The sequence below is a fragment of the Acomys minous genome, assembly GCF_964271855.1.
Source record: "Acomys minous genome assembly, chromosome: 4".
Taxonomy (NCBI): domain Eukaryota; kingdom Metazoa; phylum Chordata; class Mammalia; order Rodentia; family Muridae; genus Acomys; species Acomys minous.
This window is the reverse complement of record NC_140486.1, coordinates 4792848-4818483: the sequence shown is the minus strand read 5'-3', so window position 1 is coordinate 4818483 and position 25636 is coordinate 4792848. Positions and strand designations below refer to the sequence as shown.

At 41.0% G+C, this 25636-nt stretch overlaps 1 protein-coding gene across 3 annotated transcripts in view; it reads right to left on the bottom strand.

Moving 5' to 3' along the window:
- The window catches only part of ZNF407 (zinc finger protein 407), a 381799-nt gene that overhangs the window by 154909 nt on the left and 201254 nt on the right, over window positions 1-25636 (bottom strand). The window contains exons 5-6 of one of the 3 annotated variants that reach the window (XM_084780282.1): window positions 6090-6256; window positions 2643-2726 (exon numbers count right to left, since the gene is read on the bottom strand). In XM_084780282.1, the coding sequence (XP_084636408.1) occupies window positions 2643-2726; window positions 6090-6256 (251 nt within the window). Of the gene's footprint in view, window positions 1-2642; window positions 2727-6089; window positions 6257-22600; window positions 22733-25636 lie in introns of those variants that run through there. The other 2 variants (XM_084780283.1, XM_084780284.1) reach the window with 2 other exon arrangements.

Genomic DNA, 25636 nt, shown 5'->3' with positions numbered 1-25636 from the left:
TGTGAGACTCCCCTTTACTGGAGAGATACGGTGAGAGAACTGACAGGAGCACCACGTCCAACTTCTCCATCACTCCACAGTCAGAATCAACCTGAGTTAACAGAGCCACCATTCAATGACATACGTGTCAATCATCAGGGACGTAGACACACTGCACTTAAAGCCCCACACACAACCATGCTGTGGTCTGCAGGACCAGCAACGTGGGAGGTGGGGGTCAAGATGCATCATAAACTCAGGACTAGTCTAAGTGACAGAACTGGAAACCAAAGGGAAGGGCTGGACAAGGAGGAGCGCTGCTGTTGCTCCTGGAACCGTACTTCTCAGCCACTGCCCACGGAGCAGCATCCACCGACTGCACTGCTGCTTCTCATTTTGTGCTTGCCCTCCTTTACAAACCTCAATCGAGACACAATACCCAGTAAGAAATGCTTTGCCTCTTAGGCCTTATGAGAGAAACGGAGGAAAAACAGACACCAGGATAGCTTGTTGCCATAGTGCCCGTCTTTGTGTGTGTCAACGATCTGTCAGACTGGCCAACAACATCTCCTGGAAATCACACTTCACATTCCTTGGGTGGACGGTGGTTATTAAGCTGGCCAGGTCTCTCCAACTGCACGTGAGGATTGGTGTCTGTGCCCTTGAATCAAGGGTCTCTGACAGGTGATAAAAGTAAATCTCAGAATGGAAGATGTTTCCTGTCAGCCCCCTAGACAGCCCACATTTCGGTCAGGAATTATTTACGCCGTGTGGAACACTTTGGACTCCTGTCCCTCTCTGAGCCGCTTGTAATTTGCCTGGACACTGTGGTAAAAAGGTAAGCCATGTCAAAGACAGACACATCAAAGAAATATAGATTTCAAATGCACCATCAAGCCTAGCCTCAGGGGAGAAAGGTATGCATTGCTTAAACATTTTAAGCCCAACATAAAGGCTAAGTGCCTAGACAGAGTTGGGCTGAGCTGTTTGTGGAGCCGAGTCTTTTAAGAACTGACTTTGGTATTAAAGAATCATGTTTGATTTGTGCCACAGAGGCAGATAAATGCCAGAAAGACAGATCCCTCTGTCTGTGAGACATTGTCCTATATGGTATAAAGTTAATAGCAAAGTAATAAGGAGCCTCTGGACCTGACATAAAATATAAAGTTGTGCCAGCTCGATGCAGGCGTCCTGATCGATCCATCACCTGCAACGTCTCTGATCGCAGTGCTACTGCCTCCATTGCAGGGCAAAGGGGGACACTACAGCTGGAGGGATGGCACAAGGGGCCCGTTGTCCCCTGGAGCCACGTGGGATGGGACCAGGAAAGCAAAATGGCCAAGTAGATCATAAAACATTGAGCATCAATAAGCTGAAAACATGAATAAAACACCTCATGACCACATGGGTTCTGCATAGACTTTCCACTTCTCTCTCTGCACTTGCCACACACGCCTGGCTGGAACCCACGAGGCCTACCTTATACTAAATCCTTACGTACAAGTTATATGAGGCATGTGGCTTATGTTTTCTAAAGTTATACTTCGGATATGTTAGAAATCAAAACTTTACTTTTATCTCAGTGGCTCTTGGGAAAGCCCTTCTCAGTAAACTCAAGATTTAAAAGCAGTGACTACAATTCATTTTTACAGAATCTGGAAATATTATTGCAAGGAGGGAAACAGCCTGTATATGTATAACATGGCGTCTCAAGAACCTCAATATTCTATAAGTAACATAATCTTTTCTTTATTTTCCTGAAGTGCTCGCTCGCTCTCCCCTACTGACTGCCACATGTCACGCAGCATGTTCTACTCTGACTTTCTATCTTTTGTGTTTTTAAATAACCTGACTAAACCAGTTAGAGCTGCTCATGTGTGTGTTTTTATGAGGCCATCCACTGCTGCGTAGATGGAGTACTGGCAGGGGCCAAACCTCAGGAGAGGGTTCCCCTCTTTAGTAAGGGGTGGGCCTAGGAATTTCATACCACGAAGACAGGGGCTACAACCTGAGGAAAGTCTTGATTGGCAGGAAAATGCGGTTCTACTGCCCTGAGGCAATGCAAACCTGGACACAAATTGTTTAGAGTTATTAGAGTAACTAGCAGTGATCCCCTTCTTTTCCTGAATCATGAAGAACGAATACCACGGGACAGGTCATCTTCCTGGCCTTAGTTACCACTCCTGTCATGTCCTCTCTTAGCAGCAAGGACAACTGCAAGAGCACTGACTGCCCATGAGTCATGCGGACTTTAGGGGGACAGGCAGGTCTAAGCAAGTAGGCCAAGGGCGGAGAGGTGTGATGGGGCGAGAACAGAGAGGACCCCAGATAAGCTCTCTAGCCACAGACAGAAGGCTAAGACAGAACTCTGCAGACAGAAAACAACCTCAAATACCTAGACGTGGGGAGCTTGTGTCTTGACCCATTTAAAGTTCATGGGGATATCTGGAGCCTTAAACATATAGATGACTACTACTTATGTATATAACAATAGACAATCTGGACTCTATAAACTGTTTATGAAGTATGTGAGGGCCTATAGAAATTCTCATTCACAAAGAGCTCCAATAAAGAGGAAAGTGAACCATGAGGCCACCAGTGCTTGAGTAACAAACGCTTCGCCTCATGCCTGCAGAGAAGCCAGGAGTAGATTCAGTACTGACCTGTGTGCTGCCTGCGGTGCTTGGTGAGGGCGTGCCTGGTCCCTCCGGCAAAGCCGCAGAGGTCACAGAGAAACGACTTCTCGCCTGTTGCAACAATAAACAGATGAGGGACTGCGGAGGTCACAGATCATTAAAACATATCTATCAAGGCTTTCAGGGTTACTAATTCCTCCAATCAAATGTTTCCATGTAAATATGTCAAATGGGAATGAAATTACCACTGCGGTTTATTGACTGTGATAAAATCTGAAAAGCACCACTGAACATAATTACATACTTGTCAGACCCATAAAAATTAGCTTTATTATCAATGGAATGGTTTTGTACAACTTCATTTCTGGTAGATGTCTTCCAGATGGGGCTGTTTTATGCACGTGAGCAGCTTTATGCATATCCTGATTTTTTTACAATTCCCATACATCTGGCCTTTCGGAGCTGAGTAAAGATTGCTTGGAATAGTTAATATACAGTATATATAATTCTGCTTAAATAAAATATATTGAAATTTTAACAGCCTAAGAATACTGAATTGGTTTTACCTGACTCTATCAGGGTCTTCTTTAATCACCTTACACTTAATAATATGAATTAAATGGTTTCTATGAGCAGACTGAAGAGCTGAAGAAATGAAACTCACTTCACTGAGAACCAGAAGCAATGCAATGCTATTTATGTTCCTCAATTTTAATGGCAGAAAAAAGAAGCTAGGGATTGGTTAAGAGAAAAAAATCTATAAAAATTTGTATCTCTCATCTTCAGTGATAGCTCTGAATTAGAAACTTCTGCAGAATCAAAGGCATGTTTGGGGGATGTATACTTACTATGTGTGCAAATGGTTGGTTTTATTAGCTTTTTACATAAGCTAACTTCCTGACCTGTAATCTATACCTATTCTACATCATTTTACTGTAGCATATCCAGCCAGCAATTTATCCTCTAAGACATACAATGAAGGGCAATACAAAATAAAAATGCTCACCTTGGAGAAATTAATTGAAAATAATCAGACTTTTCCAGAAATAAAATAAATCACTGGTGTCCATCTTTATTGACTTGACAAGTTCCCCTAATAGGCCTGCTTTATCCCAACATTGAGATTCACAACAAATGTAGCTAGTACAGAATCTGTAACTAACAACTGTACTCCTGTGGTCAGAGCCACAAAACAAGGAGATGTGACCATGGGAAGCAAAGAGCGGCCCCTCACTTAGGAGTATTTCAGGTTTTCTTAACCTGTAGCCAAAATACTTCTGTTCCCATTTCCAAATGAATTCTAGATAGTTATTATCATTCAAAAGACAAAGTTAAAATGTCTTTTGCTATCTTAGCTTCCTATTTTGGGGGTCACAAGTAATTTCTTTATATCATCATCTCCATATATGAAAAACAGCATAGACGGGCTGTGAAGAATAAAGTTTAATTACAATCACTCATCTAATTATTTAATCAATTTAAAATATAAATCTTTTTAACTAGTTGCATTATCAATTAAATACCACTGATGTAGGCTTTTTATACTAAAAAAACACACCAGCATTTTTTAAGGAGGGGGGCAAACTGTCCTCTATAATATACTTATTCCCAGGTTTGCAGACAATTTTGTGTGTCCTGGCACAAAATGGCTATTCTTACATATGCTCAGGGACATAAGGGTTCATGCCCTATTCACACATGCACATGCACACCATGAAGGAGTGGGGATGGTTGTGAGGAGTCAGCACCCCCATTCTAGACACGCATGCTACCCCCTTCCACTTAGGAAATCTTTCTGACCTATTTCTTTCTTGCCAAATAAACATTAATAAACATAGGGGAAAAACCAACAAGCATTAACGTTTTCTCTGTGTGTATAAGATGCCTGTTTCTAGGTCTACTCACTTTCCTATTTTATGGTATATATACATGAAAAGGAAAATTATTCATTTTCCAGGTGACTTAATTATAAATACATTAGTGACCTTGATTTTCAGTGTAGGGTATTTTATCTGGGGTGTTAGTCTCAGATGTATGGTATGTCATATTTACCTTTAGCTTGATTTGTTTTCAAATTCAATTTTTACTTGCTTTTTTTTTTTTTAAGATTGAGAGTGGAGGGAGTAACTGTTGAACAGCAAGCCAACAGTATTTTTTTTTTTTAGAAAAAAATAAGAAAAACCTCAATGCAATATTTCACCCAACTCAGAAGGGGTTCTTTTAGCATGTCATATTTAAATGACAACAGAAATTTAATGGAAGACTTCTTTTAATAACAACTTGAATTAGTTTCAAGTGTGCCATTTTGCATTCAAACGTAGAAAGACACGGAAACCAATCCTTTATTTTCTATTAGAAAACAGCCACTGTCCCCTATCTCTCATTATGGTGCAGACTACAAGACCTAACAACAAAAATCCATAGTATTGATCCAGCCAAGTCTCCACAATTATTCTTTAGAAGGAAACGCCGACGATAAATTACATCTGCACTGGCTTTTCATCTGCTGTTCGATATAAGTGATCTCTCAGGGCAGGCGGGAGACCTTAAATCGTCAACACCCTTGTCAAGGAGGCTAAGGAGGCCTGGGCTGCCCACAACGACTTCAGGAGAACTTGCAACCTATGATTTCTAACGATAATACAAGATTCGCAACAATCAGAGGAGCATTTCTGAATGCTGATTAAAACGTGTTATTTCTCCTACAGGGAGTATATTCTGAGTAGTGCAAAGAGAAAGGAGGCTACAAAAATACTGAACAGCTGAGCATCCCCAACAGTGACGTGAGGTAAGCGCTCAGGTAAAAGATCCCCATGAAGCACTGGGCCCACTGTCCTGAGGCCATGAAAGGCATGTCACAAATAAAGCACCTGGCCACAGGGTATGGGGGATGAGTACTGAGAGAGGCCCCAACTGAGCAGCCTCAGAACCATACTCTACAGACAGAATCTCAAGATTTTCTTAAAAATATCTAGTAATTCAATTCAGATTAGCACCTATATTTTAGGAACTCTGGAGTCTAACATTGTTCTTTACTGAGAAGAGATATTAAATTACTTACATTTAGAAAATGGTACATAAAAAGCAAGATTCAATATGATTAAAACATCGTAGTACCTAGGTTACATCTATAATGAAAGAGAAGAGTAGTTCTCTTAAAAAGCATAATATGCCAGTGGGATGGGGGTCACATCTAAGAAGCTGAGTTAGAACACAAACACCAGAAATGAGCTATCAAATCTGAACTTATACTGCTTAAAAACATGTCCACATACATAACTCATACGAAATTGACCAACACTGCAAACAAAAAGACGAAAAACATTTTCCTGTACAATTATCATGACCTGAACTTCCAATACAATGACCAGTCATGTTGAACATTGGTTGCTATCAAGAAAACCAAAGTTCATGTTCCTGGACTCCATCGGGCTCTCCTGGCCTAGGCCCTGAGTGAGAAGGGCTGTGACACACCTGTGTGCGTCCTGTAGTGGTCTTTCATCGCTGAGGCCGTGAGAAATGAATAGTGGCAGGTTGGCCAGGTGCACTTAAACGGTTTTTCTCCCGTGTGGAGTTTCATGTGGTTGTTCAAGGCCCACTTCTCTGTGAAACTTCTATCACATAAGTGGCATGTAAATTTCCTGCATGAAAGAGAAAAGAACAACATAAATTTGGCCTGCACACTCACATCTACATTCCAGATGGAGTGTGTGGTAACCCTGAAGTGTGGCGCACACACAGCCTCTGCAGAGGGAACTGCAGGCTGGGTCTGTCATGTCTGTATAACCAGGCATTGATTTTTCTGTCGAGGCCTGGCACTTCAGCCATTTATTCTCTGCTTTGCGGTTGGGCCCAACGGGTTTGAAAAATTCTGTTACAGTCCAGTCACCCCTGAGGCAAAAGTGAGAATAGATTTCACCTGTACAGGCCTACACCACTTATCCAGGGCAGGGGCTGTCAGAGCAAAGGCTAAATGAAATGCTATCCATACTCAAGCACTCAGACAGGCTGTGCTGCCCGCCAGGAGGGTGGCTGGGCTGCTGGAACAGCTACTCCTGAAAGCGCCCAGCAGCCCCAAATCACCATGCTCGTTGGAGATAAAAGGGAGAACCCAGATGGTTCCTGATGGAAGGTTCACTCTGAGTGGTTGACATGGACATACAAAATAGTTTTCTCTAACAAAAATAAGTCTGCTGCCATACCACCTGAACATGCCTAATCTTGTATGATCTCAGCAGTGAGACATGGTCAGGCCTGAATAGAAAACTTAGATGAAAGACAAAACCTAAACATTAAAATGAGACTGAGAAAGAGAAAACCTAATTATTTCCTATAATAAAACAAATGTGAAAATAGCAAGCCAATATCTCTTTAAGAAGATACTTCAAATTTCTACTTCAGCTTTGAATCCTCCCCCCTAGAGGCACAGAGCACGAGCCATAAGAATGTTCCATGCCTCCTCTGCCCTTCTCACCTGCACTCACTGACCCATCCGCACAATTTACTTCCTGTTTCTAATGCAACCAAGTTTTAAGTAATCTCTATGAACAATAGTGCTCAAAAAATTAATTCAATATAATGAACAATCAAGTAAAAAACATTTAAAAATAGTTAAAACTAAAATTATACAATTTTTAAAAGCTTTAAGTATTATACCAACAAACAGACCAAGGCAGCCTGAAGAAAAACGTAAGAATCTAATAACTGAGTTTTCCATTATCAATATGGGGTTCTACAAGATGTAGACTTTCATATACAGACATTTCCATGATTTTCATCAATTCCTAAAGTTTTTTCAGGACAGGAAAAGAATCCTGAGCTGTAAGCAATGAACCTACTAATTTGGTGTTACATGCAGATTATGTTAACAAACCAACTAAGTTTCATAAATACTGGGAACCCAGTTATAAATCACCTTTTATAAAAAGCTTTCTTTTTATAAAGCTTTATAAAAAGCAAAGTAATGATGTGAATGCAATGTAAGTTAAAAATAAAAAACATTTAAGTAATGGCATAGCATATGTGAAGTGTTTCATTAATAGCAAACTGCCAGTTTACTGCTCTCCGCAACACATGTGAGAAGACACTGTCACACCATGAACGCAGGCTGGCTCTGCAGTCACTGTGCCATTTGATCACTGCTGACTCGTACTAGAGAATGACATATATAACTAAATACCTTGAAATGTACTGGAAAAAATATCATGTCCGTATATCTCTTTGACGGGTCTTCATGCATTTAGCATTTCAAAACCATGACAGGAATCTTATTTCCAAGATAAATTCCCCTATCTACTTATTTCTCCATGTATTTACTGTGGAACTAACCTTCTCCTACAAGAAATAAATAAGGAGGTTAAGTAGATGCTATCTTTAACAAATAGCTTCTCCAGACTGTATTACAACTTTATGAATGACAAAATAAATCCCTCAGTTTTAAATCTACCATGATGTGCATTTAACAAAATTACATCTACACAAGCTCAGTGTGTGCTGTCTATTATTCATACATAATAAAAACGTTAGCCTAAGCTCAATGCCTGTCCAGAAAGGACAAAAGCCAGATTTTAAAAAAAGACGTGAAGCCACCACTGGACTTTCTGGAAACTGCACTCTCCAATCTTCTTTCAGGCACTGTGCAAATTGAGAAAGTAAACGCTGCCGGCAGGGGCTGCATTTACACAGACTGAGACCTACTTGGATGCAGGCTGGCTCCTAGGTTGACATCAATTCTGTGTTACGTATTCCAAGATAGAACTTGTTTTAGGCCCAGTCTAACGTCAGTGAAGACTGAGGTCTCTGAAGAGCTGGTGCTCTCCACGGACCTGGAGAAGCCCTCATGAAACATACCCACGAGAGGCTTGAAATTGTACCTGGTTTACAGGGCAGCAGGGGGGCATTCTGGGAGCCTCTTAGAAAGACCTGGCCATCTGCTACTCTATGAACATTGCTCTGGAAAGTATAGAGAAATCAGAAAAATATGGATGTCAAGAAAACTGCTACTAAGGGAGAAAACCACTCATAAAAATAAACTCAAGGCCAGAGATATATAAAGCACCATTACAGCATAATCAAAGAGCAAGCAAAGGCCAGGGCAGACTGGAGGCTCCCCAGAGAGAGGGACACACAACTCAGACACAGAAAGACAGGTGACAACTGGAAAGAGAGAGATGAGGGAGAGCGCCAGCAACAGGAAATACAGGAGAAAGCCCTGAACTGGGAGGAGACGAGACAGAGCCCTGAAGGCACCCATACAGCACACACAGCCCACTCTCCTCCTGTTCCCACTCCCCGAACCAGAGCTAATGCAAAGCCCAGTGACTTACAATGGCAGTGGTAAGGCCATGAATGCTTTCTATGTGGTTTAAAGGAGGCGTATTTTGCTTAGAGCAATTTAAAAAGAGATTCAGCCTGTAAAAATTCACTGTGAAGATTAGAAGTCGGTAGAAAGATGGACAAAGGTGGGTAACTGGTCAGTACAAAGAGATGACAGCCAGAAAGGAAGCCCTGCGTGAGCACAGCAGACAACAGCACTGCACCTGCTGCACCCTCTCAAGGCAGAAGACAATACAGGGTGAAATGGACATTTTGAGAAGTCATTTCAACAATGCCACATGCACTGCCTTTAGCAACCCTGTGAAGACACTGATGTTCTTAGGCTGAGAAGTCCAAGGTGCTAAAACTAATTAAGCCCTGGCCCCCGTGGGCAGCAGTGGCAGAGCCCACTAAGAGCTCATCTGTACAAACTTGTAAGGACTCAGAAAGGGAAGAGGGTTCTCAAACGTGTGTAGTGTTCTGGCGCAGCGGGAGGGGTGTGCAGTTAACTCCCTGCTGAAATAGAGGGAAGGCTCTGGCCCTGTCCTTTACAGCACAAGAGCACAGCAAAGAGAAGGGGCTGCCATGTACCCAAAGACCAGGAGTCACATCTCATGTCAGTGTCAAGCTGAAGAGACAGTACTCACTAGCCTGTGTCAGCTATATAACAAAACGAAAATTTCTCCTTGGGATGCTGCTAAGCATCTTGTACAAAGTCAAAGAATTAACAGTGAGGTAAAATGTGCTATGTGACTAACCTTTACATGTTCGGACCTACAAACATTTTGAACATTTGCTTCATTTTGAAATGCTAAACAGGAGAAATGTTATGTTAAAAAAACCAAAAAAACAAAATTGAACTTTGAATTACTTCTATAACTTCCCAAAATACAAGAGTCATGATTTTTAAAGGAAAATTTATATTTATCTTTGTCAGATTATAACTTTAAATGCTACTAGAAAGTTATATAATCCAAGATAGTAGATCATAATTATTAGAAACTTATAAAAATTATACACATCTCACCACTGAATGAAGATGAAAGTGTTCTGAAAAGTCAGCTTTATTATCTGATATTATAAAATAGAAAAGAGGATCATTGTCATTTTTCACTGGTGTTTTTTGATAATCTTGCAATGCTGAATTTAATAATGAGCTTCTCTAACCTTAATTTTACACTGGAGAATATAGATAGGCATATGCCACTGAGAGATATTTGTATACATAAAGTTATATGAAATAAATTACCCTAATTGAGATTTCAACAGCCTTAAGGAGGGGGAGTAGGTTTAATGATAAAATGGATTCTCTTTATGCTATTAAAATGATTAACTTATCAGCATATGTTTACAGATCTCAATGGTATACAAACATTAAAAGGAAGTTAGAGGGGCTGGAAGGATAGCTCAGTGAGGAAGAGCACCTGCTGCTCTCGCAGAGGACCTGCGCTCTTTCTCCAGTGCCCACAGGGTGGCTCCCAGTTGTCCAGAAGAGCCGCTGATTTTGTCTGACCTCTGCAAGCACCAGGCTCACACATGGTTCACATACATACAGGCAGTCAAAAACACACACGCACATAAAATAAATTATTTTGAAAAAAACCAAGTAATCTCAAAAGGTTGCATCGTTTGCACAAAGTGTCACAGACGAAGCCCGTGTGCAGCAATTCTGTGACATTCGGATACGGCTTTCTTGTGCACGGAGGAGGGGCGGGCAGGGCCCTGTCTTCCAACACAGACTACAGCTAACAACTGCTAAAGTATATCCTGTACTTTCAAATAGTTTAGAATTTACATTAAACATTTAATAAAACAATCAGTAAGTCTTATATCCTCTACATAGCCCCTTGCAGCAGTGCAGTCACCGTAGCAAAGCACACAAACTCACATTCACCAGGCGCAGGAGAGAAAGGGAGAAATGGGTGAACGCCTGTCAGTGTAGAGGAGTAAGCTAAACTCCTGCAATGTAATAAAAAGCTCCATAGTTGCTGTCCTTCAAAGCTGTGATATTGAAGTGTGGACCCATTTGAAACATTCTACAATTAAAAATAATAACTTCAATTAATAAGCAAGGATTTTCTTTATGAATAAACAAAATGTAGTACTATAAACAACAAAAGGTTTGTTTGATTCCTAGAACAATATTTTAATGAACAAATAAATATTTCAGCAATTTCTAAGTTATTCAAATACAACCAAAGCACAGGCAGTTTCTTCAGAATAAAAGGAGCCTTTGTAATGACCACAATTTAATAATGATCCAGTGACATACTGGGAGATGAAATGAGCATGAACAAGTCTTTGCCCAGTAGGGTTACTGCGTACATTTCTGCAGAACAGTGAGTGATCATCCTTATCCTGAACAAAGCAGCTCATAGAGACAGAGGACAAGCCCAGAGAGGGCTGCAGCATCAGTGGCCCCACAGGGGCATCTCACCCTGAGACCCCGTCCCACACGGGCATCTCACGCTGAGACCCCCATGCCACATGGGCATCTCACGCTGAGACCCCGTCCCACACAGGGGCATCTCACGCTGAGACCCCGTCCCACACAGGGGCATCTCACGCTGAGACCCCCGTCCCACACGGGCATCTCACGCTGAGACCCCGTCCCACACAGGGGCATCTCACGCTGAGACCCCGTCCCACACAGGGGCATCTCACGCTGAGACCCCTGTCCCACACGGGCATCTCACGCTGAGACCCCGTCCCACACAGGGGCATCTCACGCTGAGACCCCGTCCCACACAGGGGCATCTCACGCTGAGACCCCGTCCCACACAGGGGCATCTCACCCTGAGACCCCGTCCCACACAGGGGCATCTCACGCTGAGACCCCGTCCCACACAGGGGCATCTCACCCTGAGACCCCGTCCCACACAGGGGCATCTCACGCTGAGACCCCGTCCCACACAGGGGCATCTCACCCTGAGACTCCGCCCCACACAGGGGCATCTCACCCTGAGACTCCGCCCCACACAGGGGCATCTCACCCTGAGACTCCGCCCCACACAGCCGGAAGGCAAAGTGAGCACGTGCCAGGGATTCTGCTGCAATGACCCTGTCGGCACCTGGAGCCACCCCAGTGCTGAGACACTAATGCTTTGGGGCAGACAACAGGTGAGTTGGGAAAAACATGATGGGAGAGGAAGAGAGGAGAAGCTGGAAAAGAGGAGGAGGGAGAGGAAGAAGAGTTGGAATAGGAAGAGAAAGAGGAGGAGGAAGAGGAGCAGCACCATAAAAAAACTGAATTTAAACCCTATTAATAAGAGAATTAGAAGTAAATATTTGAATATTTTCAATGGTAACCCTGGTTGCCTTTCAGCTTTACTGTCAAAATTCTAGATAAGCTTTGACTATAATGTTCAACTTGGAATTACAAAGGAAATAAGATTTCTTACTAGTGTGTCTAATAAATAATTCAAAGGACACTCTGACTGTATTGAGCTCCTAGGTCACTGGTGGCCATCTATTTCAGGTATCTGTGCAGGTGCACGGGTGTTGGTGAGTGGAAAAAATATGTCCAATATGATATAATATAATCACCTAGATTATAAAATTAGGCTAGATTTTGAGAGTTCTCTACTGCAGAGCGCACAAAAACGTGAGCATAATTTATATCAAGAAACCACGAAAAGCTAAGGGGAGGGGCTCAGGCTCCATTACTAAACCCAGCTCTGCAGCTGCAGTGGGCCTCCCAGTCAGAGTCGGAAGCCTCCCTTGAGGGCTTTTACACAGTTCTTCAGGGAACTTACTACTTAACCAAGAGCTTTGAGTGCATTTTTGCCATGAACAGGCAATAATTAGCCTAATTAACAGACTAGATCCTTGTTAACTAGTTGGGAAAGAAATTTAACCCCACCCATGCTGGTGAGTGTCATTGTAAACTTCTGAGCATATCATTCATGTTTCAAAAAGTGAAGGCCTATTTTTCTTTTGAAATCAACTTAAGAACAGTTTTAATATCACTTCTAGGAAGAGTTCTGATCATACACAGACCTCAGCTGACCTGACACCAACCCAGACAGGAGCCATTCAAGAGAACAAAGTCAAAGATCTCAGCCACTATTTGCAGAGGGAGTTGAGTCCACCTTTCAACACTCTTTGCTACCATCTAAGTTTTCTGACAAAGAGGCCATAAGCTCTGGTCTAACCAAAGCCACCACAAGATTTGGCTGGGCTTCCTCCCACGATGCCACATGTTCTCTTTCCAGTACTAGCACACATGGGTAGCTCAGGCCATAAATTCAGTGAAGGGCCAGATGCTACTAAGTGTTTTGACCTGTGGGGCATGAACACCTTTGACACACTCTTCACAACTCTCTCTACAGCACAAAGGCAGCTGACGACATTAAATAAGTAGACAAAGGTGGCTGGGTTCCAAAGACCTGGATCTGGTCTGGCCTGCACACTGTGCTTGGCCGAGCAGCCATAGGGGGCAGGTGACACCCTCTCCACCTGAGCTCTAAGGAGCTCACTCTGACTCTCTACAAGGTCAAACAGCTCCAGATCAGTGGCATTGGAGCAGAAAGATCAATACAGCTGCTCCTCGGGAGCTGAGGCGCCACTGTCATCCTGAAATGCTATGTTTCTTACAAGGACTCACAAGAGCAGCTTGAGAACACCGGGAGAGAACAGTGTAAATGAAACCTACGCCAAGCTGCTCTCACCTTTGCAGAGCTATCTCTCCAACTGTATCACAGGCCCAGCTACTGAGAGGTGCAAGCCGGCTTAACTCAATGTAAGTCAGATCCTAGACAGCAAGGTATACATTAGGGTGGCACTATTCTCTAGTTTGGACACAATGAAACTTTTTTACTTCAGCTTGGCTATGAAAATACTGGATTTAGGTTAAAAAAAAGTTTAAACCATATTTATAAATATTGAACCAGGGATAAATGCTTGAAGAATATATGATACTATTCTACTGGTATATATAATTTGACCTAAAATGACAAAATTCATTCTGATCCTTATTTCTACTTTCATCCCAAGTGCCTGGTTGACCAACTTTTAATGTCTGGATACTGGGAAAACATTGTAAAAATCTGCAAGTTGCTTCCAAAACCACCAACAAAGGAGCATGCATTAGCAATTACTATGTGTCTAGAAATAGTTCACTCTACATATAAATCTAGAAATAAAAGAAAGGCATGTTCATTCACCAAAGGAAGGAGACTAAGACTTAGTGATCAACACTGATGTCAGGGAAATAATTAGAACACAGCCAAAGTGCGATGAGGGACTTTGTGAGGAGAGGTATCAAAGAGCACACTGGGTAGAAAAGCTTTTGTGGATGGAGGTGGCTTTGATCGAACCTGAGAGCACAGAACCTAGTGAGTCAACTGGCACAGCAGCGATGCCTGAGGGTGAGCGCGGAGGTCAATCTGAGGGTCAGTGCTGAGGACAGGCAGGAAGGTGGCCTGCTTGAGCTTGGGCCAACCAGATCAACAGGGTGGGGAGTGTCCCTTCTGCCCAGCACAGAAATAAAACCCTTGGTTTACAAGTCAGAATTCAATGGGGATGATGCCTGCTGGAGGAGTCTGGTTTGACAGTAGGAACCATAACTAGCAATCATTTTCTTCTTTTCTATTTCCCACACTTTTCAGCATTTGCTTTTTACAGTTATGATTATGGTTTGCAGAGATTGAATGTGGCTTTTTTTTATCCTTTACAGGTGCCAAACAGAACACACATGCCACAGTGTACACAGGTAACTATCTGGGAGAAAACTACCAAAGATCGCCCTTTGTGAGAACTATGCTGGACTTCATGTATCCATTTAGCTGGGTAATAAACAAACTTCTAGACACTGTAGACTTAGAGCAAAGCCCATGCGTCCTTAGCTATATCCCATTATATCTTGTGAAATGTGTTCAGTGCTGAAAACTGGATCTTGACATGAAAAAATGTTTCTTGATGATTCTTTGTTAAGATAGAGTCTTGCTGTTACCCAGAGAGCTTTCCACCTCGGATTCTCCTTCCTCAGCCCGTAGGCTACGTGGAGTAAGGCATGAGCAGCCAAGCACAGCTTGAGGACACTTTTAACATAGCAAGCCGTCGCATTAGATAAAACAGATAAATTAAATCTGAGAATGTTAGTTTCTTTCAAAATTTAGTATTTTAATCGGATACAGTATAATAGTAAATGCTGTCAATAAAACTGCTCCTACTTAAACACCATATTCTGGCCCAACTCACTCTGAAGCTTGCAGTAAGGACCTCCCTTATTGCTGTAGCTGTACATCAAGGGAATGTTTATTACTTTATATACTTTAGATCTACAAATGATGGCAACTGCTACTGGCCAATGATGAATGCAGCCATGCCCTTTCGACAACACCATTCAGTTCCTTGGAAATGAAGTGTTAAGAGATACCTGGGGCGGGGTGGGGGGGGATGGGGGGGGTAACTGGCTGCAGAAAGAAGCCCAGGTCAGGCTCCACAGGGCTCCATGGCAACCTCTCAGTGCCTCAGCAGGACCACGTGACTCTGCTTCTTGGCAAGGACAGCTATCTCTTCATTTAGCTTACAGTCCAGATCCCTCGTGTCCTGTAATCAGTAAGCCAGAAGAACTGCCTGCTCTACAACTGTCGGAGACTCCAGCAGTAGAAAAGCCACACAGTTTTGCCAGTAACCATTGCCAGGCCCACCTTGCCAAAGATGAACTACTGGGCTCTTTGAAAGTCCTGCTGGATTTCTCAACGAGCCACAGACAGCAGAGATGATCATGGATGGTTTGGGGCATCGTCACAGCAGTAAGATTAAGAGTTGTAACTATAATAGCCTTCGAGAATCACTATCTACCTACATGACTAGATTGAACTCTCGCATCTGCATACATGGCCATCACTGTGTATTCACAGTGTCACTTCCTATAAGCTTTCAAGCACTAAACTAACATCTCTACCAACAAAGCATGCTTGTGCACCCCCTCAATCCCCCAAAAGTACTCCTGTAATACTGGGACCTGCTCATTGGCCTGTGTGTCCTAGAGACCATCACAGACAGTCTACGTGTGTTTTTTGTAAATGAACTGTTTTTATGTTTAAATTCTGGACACAGGATTTTTGTTGTTGTTGGTTTATTGTTTTTGTTTTGGGGGGCAGAGTTTCTCTTTGTAGCTTGGGCTGTTCTAGAACTCACTATGTAAACTAGAGTGGCCCCAAACATAGAAACTTGCATCTCTGCCTCCTACGTGCTCAGCTAGAGGTGTGCACCACTACCACCCAGCTGAACACTTTTTTTTTTTTTTTTTTTTTGTAAATTTGAATCTGGTGGCCAGACTTAGAGAAAGAAGGCTGGCCTGTTTTACTGTGGGTGTGAGATTTGCTGGAGCTAGAACAGTAGCTTTCCCATCTCGCACACTGCTTTGTCTTGGATTTGTCAACATCTTGGCCTTCCAGCATGCCAGATAACCTCAGGAACCATTTCAGCTCAAAGTCAGATTGGCTAGAAGGGCTGAGACGGCCCACCTAGTGACCTCAGGGTCCAGTACAACTGCTCCTTCCTGAGACCACAGTCCACCATGCAGCTATTACAGTCCGCATAGAGTGAACAGCCTGGGGCATCATTAAGCAGGACTTTACTTTGGTAAAAAGTCAGTACAGTAGCTACACCAGATGCTGTATAACACTGCCTGCTTTAAATTATAATCTTCTGGCACACACATGCATCACAAGATCATATGGTATATATTTGGTTTGTTCTTTTCCAAATCATAAATTTAAGAGTGACACAAATATTAATACAAAAAGCAAGTTTTAGAAGTTCCATTGTCCAATTGAGGAAAAAATAGCTACTGAATTTCTAACAAGTTCTATATCAATTTTAGCACATATTCTACTGACAAGCGTATGACATAATTTGGTGTAAACTCTGAGTGTAATGAAAGAATGTAAATATATATATATATATATATATATATATATATAGAGAGAGAGAGAGAGAGAGAGAGAGAGATGCACACTTGCATTTGAGCAATATATAAAGGAGGAAAATCTCTTAAAAGGAGTGTAAATCATCTGCATATTAAATTAGTTTTCTTTCAGTACAAAGAACATTTTTATTTTCAAAATTGGGTGTCTATAACTGTGAATTCTTTTCACAAAATAGATTTGCAGTATTTAACTATTTCTCATATAATCTAAGTGACTGTGAAAGATAAATTTGTATAGGCATCTATAAACACTGTATATAGACCATTTATACTAATCTATCAAATCTTCAACATTTCAAACAAAGGACCACGTGGAATAACATTATCATTTATTGTATGCCTTCCAGCATTCAAAATATTAAATTGAATTTTAATCCAGTATAATTAAGTGCATAAAAAAAGCCAACTGGAAGGATACACACGAAAAAATGCATTTATACTAGGCATAAGTAGAATGGTATGAAAATTAAAACGAAAATTTAACTGAAAGCTTTGAGATAAAATTCACAATAGAAAATAAATTTTCAGTTACAGGCAGGGAAAGAATAAAGTAAAAACATCAAACAGCTTTGGAGGTAATGATAATGAAAAACTACCTACCTAAACAAAAGCTTTTTATTAAAAAACCTTTTTTTTATTTAAATGACTTAAAATCTGAGAAATTACTTGACATAGGGAATAAAAATTCTTCTGTACCCAAGTAGAATAAAAAGACAAATGAGAGCAGCAGGAGGGTCAGGCCTCTAAGGAAAGGGGTCCCACACCTGGGACCAGGCCACAGCAGAGTCTGGGCACGCAAGCAAAGTACACTGGGGACTGAAGTCATCAGGGACACTGGGGACTCTTCTACGTCTTACACTTCTGCCAGAAAGGTGACAGCTAAGTCCAGGGACCGTTCGCTAAACTGAGAACCTGAACACGCGGAATAAGCACAGGGCCCTGGAGGGTGTGGCCCTCAGTGTTCAGTCCGGTGGAAGCTGCCACAGGTTCTAAGACGCTGGATGATGACATCTTTAACACTGTGTCTCTTTACCATTGACTTTCAAATATATGCAGTGCCATATGTGTGTGTTCTCTAAAGGGTGCTGAACAGCACAGGCGATTTTTAATGTTTGATCTATTTTGGGGTCCCTATACAATGGAAGAAGCAGGAAAAGTTTTTGGGCAACCAATATAACTTGGTTATGATTTTGATGTCTTGTCTGTTCTCTTGGCTCTAGTTTCTACTTTGGTCAGTGAGTTTGAAATCAATCATCAGTAAAGCATAATAACCCCAACAGTGAAACTCTACCACTGAAATTCCCAATGGCTACAGAGGAAAGAGGAGGAGGAGGGAGAAGGGGGGAAGGAAGGAGAAGAGGAAGAGAAGAGAAAGAGGGAGGTGGAGGAGGAAGAGGAAAGAAGAGAGGGAAGGAGGAAGGAGGAAAGAAGAAGGAAGGAGAGGAGAGGAGGAGGAGAAGAGAGGAGGAGGAGGAGGAGGGAGGAAGAAGGGGGGAGGAGCAGGAGGAGGAAGAACCATTCAAATCACTGGCAGGACCCTACCAAAACCCAAACAGCGATAAAAGAAACAACTTTCAACAAACACACACATGCATGCACTTGCACAAACAAGTAACAACATATAAGGAATGGGTGTGTCTCAGAGGTGAACACAAATGTAGCATGTGTGAGACCCAGGCTTAACCTTCCACACTGTTGTACATATAACATGTCCCCACTCCCCAAATTCCAGCAAATCCTGCTGTCAGATATAAAGCTATAATCGTGCCAAACCGGAAGTGCAGATACGAGAAGGTAGCTAAATAATAACATTGCACCAATACCTCACACTAGGCACTTAATTGTTCAACCAAGAAGTCTCAAGTAAATGGGAGGGGAAAAAGACAGGCAAGTGGCCAGACAGCAGCTGTTATCTGAGAATAAGTAATTCCTTGAACTTTAATCCTCTCACCTCAAAATACTTAATGCAAAGATGGCAACAATATGATCTGTTGAGTGGTTTTCTTTTAATTTTAACATAAAATAAATATTATCAACAAGATGGAGAGAAAGGTGATGATGTGAATGCAGCCAGAAGATAAGGAGGGAATGTTTCTGCAGCTTATATGATGGCATTCACAAAAACTTAAGAGACTGGAGCTAAAAACAGTGAGAGAAAGAACGTGTCCTGATTGCTGCTGCAAACTGCCTCAGAGGACACTGGGCCTGCCGTGTGGGGCCGACCTTTCTCGTCTGTGTAGGAAGTGTGTCCGCACGGATGGCTGCCGTCTGCCACTCTTCTAAGCGCACGTGCGTTAGAAGTGGTGGAAGCAGAGCTGCCAATGAAGGCTCAGGTGAAAAGAGAAGTAGGAACATTTCCTCCAGGGAGCAGCAAAAACAAAAATATTAGTACACCTTAATTACCAGGCAGAAAAGTCTCCAACAGAATGCTAACTTTTAGCATAGATTTGACTAGGAATTAATACTGTGGGCAAGAAACAGAAACAGAAAACAAGCTAAAGAGGAAAGTCTTTATATTATTTGTATTGCTCTTAAGGCAAATGTTTCAAAGTTTTCAACTTGAAAACTTGGGTGGTTTGATTTTGATAGAGACAAAAACCAACTAAAGGTTGACCATATGAAGACCAACACTGTACAACAAAAACATAAATTTTAATAAAGTGGCACATACGTGTATTTGAATTTAGGTAGCCAGGCAAACAAAATAAAAACAACTACAATTTTATAGGCAAAATAGCTAGACTGCAATTAAACATTTATGCCAAAAGATTAATAGCTTTTCAGGCCTAACACATTAACTTTTTTCTTTATTCTTATCATTGTTGCCAGGCTTCTTTGGAGAACAGCTGGCAGATCTCAGTCACATCTGGATGTGGCATTAGTGCGGTGCAGCATCTGGAAACACAGCTACCTACAGAGGCACCATCATCTCAGCTGCTCTACAGGCAGCACTCCCTGAGAGCTCAGGACAGGCTTCATGCCAGCAAATCCTAAAGTAACGCCACAGAGGAAGGGGTTTTCTTATTTGCTTAAAATTATAAAAAGTATTTCCAACAATTATTTGTAGTTCTCGATATCAGATTAAAAATGAAGGTCTTAATAACAATATAAAAGAATCCAAATGATATTAAAGAAATTTTAAAGAAAATCCCTGGAACTGTGCTGCTCAGCCAGTAAGTATAAAAGATAACGTGATTCATCTCAGTACTTAGTAAGTCACAAAGCTTTAAATCATGGAAGGGTGCTCCAGCCTTACTAAGCACATGTATGAAAATACAAACTTCATATTTATATTGGTGGCATGAAAGACCTATGATTAGAACTTAAAACAGCAATTTAACTTCAAGAATAAGATTCAAAATAAAGGTTAGTTGCCCACATTTATTAAATCATTAGTATTCACAGTATGTTACTAAAAATGAACTTATTTTTAAAATTACAAAGAAAGCATGATATGTAACACAAATAAAAAAGCCCATAAAATAACTCTTAACTATGAAAGTATATATCTAAAAGATACATTTTAAATAAAATATTGCCTCAGGATATATATTGTCAGTGCTTACTGTGTATTTATTCTTAGAAGCTATATTAGACATGATATAATCTATTCATTTACACAAGATATAAAATAGCCAAGCTAAATAAAGTTATTCCTGTCAGAAACATGTTGTCTATTCCTTCAGCTTGAAGCAAACCTCGAATAAATTCTTCTGTATCTCCCTGTCAATCAAGGGATAAATGACTGACACAGCAGAGTCTTATCCGTGCCTCTGTCTGTAGCGCATGCTGCCAAGTGATGTCACTGCAGCAGCAGACAGGAATAAGAAGATTATTACAGTAACTAGGAACAAACTAAACATTTGGGCTTTTGCATGGACAGATTTACACACTGTCTGTCAGATAAAGCACCGTTTGCAGCTGCTTACACAACAAAAGTGTGCCTGACAGCTTCCTCCCAGGTTTTGTATCTGATTACATAAGCAGGCCATCCCCACCATGCCTACAGACTGACAGTCTGTCTTAGTTTAAAGTGCAATTTCCAACGATCAGCTTTTCTGTCTTGCACACTCGGATGATTAACATCAGCGTACTTGCTGGAGGTCCAATCAGCTCTTTCAATCCCAGAATCCTCAGCTACATGAGAACTAGTGGACATGACAGGCATGGACAGTTGATGGCTCCAGAGGCAAATACTGAAGAGTAAATGCTTTCAGGGTGGGGGCAGTTAAGCTAATGATTTTACTTATAAAATTAAAAGAAAACATGCCATACAAACTATTCCTTTATTACTTACTATCTTTCTAGCTGCCATCCCAGAAAGGACACAGCAATGATTGATCACAGTCACATCAAAGCAGAGCACTGAGGTGAAATGGTGTTTTAAAATGTATCTGCTGCCAATTAGCATCTTTGCTTCCAGTACAGCAACCCAAAACTCATAAAGCCAACCCACTGCTGTCTGTCTATGAGTCCAAAATACAGTTTGGCACACTCGTTAGCAGCAATAGGATTGCTGGTGAAAATCCTCATCTGTAGAAGCATGAGACTGCCAGCAACTAAGGACTACACGTTTCTGACTAGGATCTAGCGACAGCAACACTAAGGTAGGAACATTATTTCCCACTGCCATGTGGTCACGGCACTGCAGTCTAGTGGAGCCCAGTTCTAAGTTATGTGTTTTAGTTACTTAATAACTGTACACTTGTCAGTAAGTACAACACTCGCCTTTCATGGAAGGTAGCACAGCTGATCAACAATGACACAGTTTCTTTTAAGAGAAAAATAGGCAACAGTTACAGAAAGACACTACTGAAAATCTTAGATCCACATTTTTTTTTTTTAGTGGTCTCACACTATTTGGAAGCTGCTGATGGAAAAGATCCCAGGTATCCTTACTAAAAACTAAACCACTGCATCTTAAACATTTCCTCAGAGCCAGGCTGGACGGCTGCTGGGAAACACAAAGGTAACCAGGGCGCGAAGTCCCTCTCCATCATGTGGGAAACCGGAGGGACAAGAGGGACACACACACAGAGGTTACGTTTCAAAGCAACAATTTTTCTTTTCAGAGATTCAAAAGTCAGTCTACAGCGAACAGCCGTACGCCTGGAACAATATGCTCTATCACACACGCGATAGTTCGTTTTTAGCTATCTTCCCGATGGCTCACAAAATCCATCTCAATCTAACTTAATGATTTTTGTGTGTGTGTGAAACACATACCAAAACTTTGCACAGATAAAACCTGAATTTATCTAAAATTCATCCATCCTTTCCCATCCCCTCTCAGAGTTACCTGTTAACATTCAGCTTAAAATGCCTTGCTGCGAAACACTACATTTTTCTGTTTCATTTGTCTCTTGACACCAACACAAAGAAGTTGTCGTAAGAATCGGCTTGAGAGTTAAAGAGGGTGAGGCGTCTTACAGTGGTAAACAGCCAGAAGTCACAGACACAATTTTGTTTCTAGTAATTTCAGCAATAACATTCAAACATTCACAGCAGACAAACCAGATGAAATATGTTGCTGCAGGTCAGCTCTGATGGATCCCTCAGAAATATCAATGTTATTGCTTTTACTTTATTATGTACCACACTTCATAACCATATACTGCAAAGCACAATAAAAACTCCACTACCCAGTTTGAGTACTTATTAAACAGGTCAGGAGTTACTATAACAAATACCTTCTTCTCAGGTCCATTCATAGCATAGCTTGCTGTTCATGGAAGGAAAGCTGTTTTTAAAGATGAAATGGCACAATGGTTTTGAAGTCTTTGGTATACGTGTGTCTTCCTTTCTGACTTCCTATCTTTACTGCTAGCTTGCACCCAACAACTTTTAAAGATCCAAGGAAAATCTGTATTAATGAAGAAAGGGAAATGTGAGAAGAAACCCAGAGGCTGCAGTCAGTGGCCTACTGAGGCAGGAAGGTGGAAGGAAAGCAGAGCAGCAGGACCACGGCTCCCCTCCCTTCAAAGGCTGGATTAGTTGACACACAGCAGCTTTAAGGAGCTAATGCCACCAAACTATATTAACGCACAAGGACAATTCTTGAAGCTAGTATAAAGGAGATGGTTTCTACAAACCACATGAGATCCCTGTGAGAGCACCGCAGTAACAAAGGAGCAAACACTTCGAGGAGGATAAAAGGAGACACAACTGAAGAGCAGAGCGTCTGTGGTGCTTAAGGAAAAGTTTATTTGAGGGTTAAAAGTGTAAATTATTTAAATCAAGAGACTTGATACCCTATGAGCACATACAGGGGGAGGTCATCCCCCTCAGGAACAGTCACAGGGGAGGGGAGTAAGGGGAAAATGGGAGGGAGAGAAGAATGGGAGGATACAAGGGATGGGATAACCATTGAGATGTAACAAGAATAAATTAATAAAAAAATAAATGATAAAAAAAGAAAACATGGACAATTGGATGCTTAATCAAAAATGCTCATGACATCTATTATTTTTAAGAAAACAAAGGCAGTAGAAAGTAGAGAAAAGGATGAGAGAACAAATACTTAACGAAGATAATATCAAGGTAACATAAAAGGCACTTGCCATCTGCATGAAATATGAGTATATAAACTCAGACAAAAACTATGGAAAAAGAATCAAGTAGTCATTTATCAAACATAGGTAGATGAGGACTTTTTAATGTATTTTCTTTGTTTTTAAACAAATGGCTGATAACTGTTCAATTGCTTTTCCAAAATATATTATTCATTTGCCATCCCCAAAATGAAAATACTAACAGGACACAACCATGGGCTGTGGATTTTCCTAGAGGCCAGCTCACTGCCTAGCACCTAGCAGGTGCAAGTGGAATGGAAGGCGCTGCATCCCTCTCCTCCTCGGGCCTGACTGAGACTTTGAGTGCACCTACTACTGGCTACTACAGAGCATCTCAAGAACTATACTGCAGTCCAGGGTTGTGATTTTTCTCCTGAAATTAGCAGAAAGAAACAAATTATTCACAAATTACATTAATCAATGCTGCTTTAGTCATCTGAAACCTGTTCAGTATTAGCATCTGATGCCTACAGACAGTCATTGCTACGGGTGCTCATGAAACACTGTAATTGGTTTAAATCGGCCTTGCCCATCTGTCTTTAATGCTCTTATTACAAGGCAGTAAGCAGAGAACTATTAGAGCTTCAGTATACGCTGTAAGATCTTTACCCGTTCTTAAATCATTTAAAAATAATGAGAGCTTTAGCCTTTATCTAATTAACGAGTGCCTTCTTTGAATTAGAAAAACTGTATCATTTAGCCCACGGTTGTTTAGTAAATTGGCTTGGTGGCATGGAAGCTAATCCAGGGTAGCAGTTCTAGGGTCTTATTCCTGGCTTCTTATTACGTGAATTATAATTCAATGATCACCTTAGATCATGGGCTATTCATAAATCAGAAGCCTGACATCAGATGAAAAATTGTATTAATATATGAAACTTATTATATAGTACAAACTGCTCTCTTGATAAATTACATTGTTCAAACTTGACAATGATTGCATTTAAAACATTATTCCTGTTTGCTATTTTACAGACTGAAACATCTTCATGAAAAATTTACAATGCTCCTCTGTGTTTTGGAGTCAGAGGGCAATCGCAGCAAATGGCGACAGGACCATCCTTTAGATTTGCTGCAGCAGATGAGGACGGGACAGGAGAGGCCCTCGGCTCCTTCCCAGCATCTGCATCTATGGGCTCTGAAGATACTAATTGTCCTCACCAGCAGAAGCACTGTAAATAATAAAATTTTAATTTCAGCTTATTGGATTGCTCTCTTCTCCCATGTAGGTGTTCCAAAGAAATTTATAGTCATAAGTGTTTCACAAAAATTTATAGCGTGAGCAAAAAAATAAAAAATAAAGGGGCAAGCCCATGAAGTTGAATTTGAATTCAGGCTGAGCTCCTTAGACGATGCGTTATGACAAATGCTTTTTGCCAAGGCTGACTGGGTAACTCAAGCTGTAGTTCCATATTATTTACATTAATTACATGAAGGCTGCTTTGTTAATGGTACATTCTGGTGTGGGTCGCAGCATGATATGCTAATGACCTAAGAAAAATCCGCATCTCCAATATTTATGATAATTTGTAATAGAAACTAGGGTTGCTTTTATTTCTTTCTCCTCACCACAAGAAAACTCAGTACAGAACAATTTTATTCTGAAAATAAAGAAAAAAGTTCTAATCATCAAGACGCTTAAATTCTATAAACAAAGGAAAGAATCTTACTGTAAGGGTGTCGTCATAGACGGTGACAAAGTGCTAATGTGTCAGTTCTCCACATGCCTTTCAGTAAAAAGTATGTACCAAGTTGAAGTGAATAAGAGAAAGCAAAAGCATAAAGAATAACTCCCACACCAAATATCTTCTGCTATTAGTGTTTCTGCCTCCTTTCTTCATAGCTACATAAACAAGAAACAAGAGAAGCTCCAAATAAATACACATAATTTCCAGTAAGATGCATTCCTAACATGAAAGCTGAGGAAATATTTGCCAGAACACACTTGTTATTTCTATAAAAGTACACAATTTGGGGAGATTTAAGCAAGGGGCACATATTCTCAAAGGATTAGAAATAATAATACACATTAAATATCAGCATACTTTATAAATATTGTTTTATTATTTATTCTTGTTAAATTATGGGTCAGATTTTGAATACTATTTTCCAGCAATAAGCATCAACAAAACACATGATTTGGCATGTTTCTTTATACATGAATAAAAGTTGGCATAAAATTTGCTATGAATGTA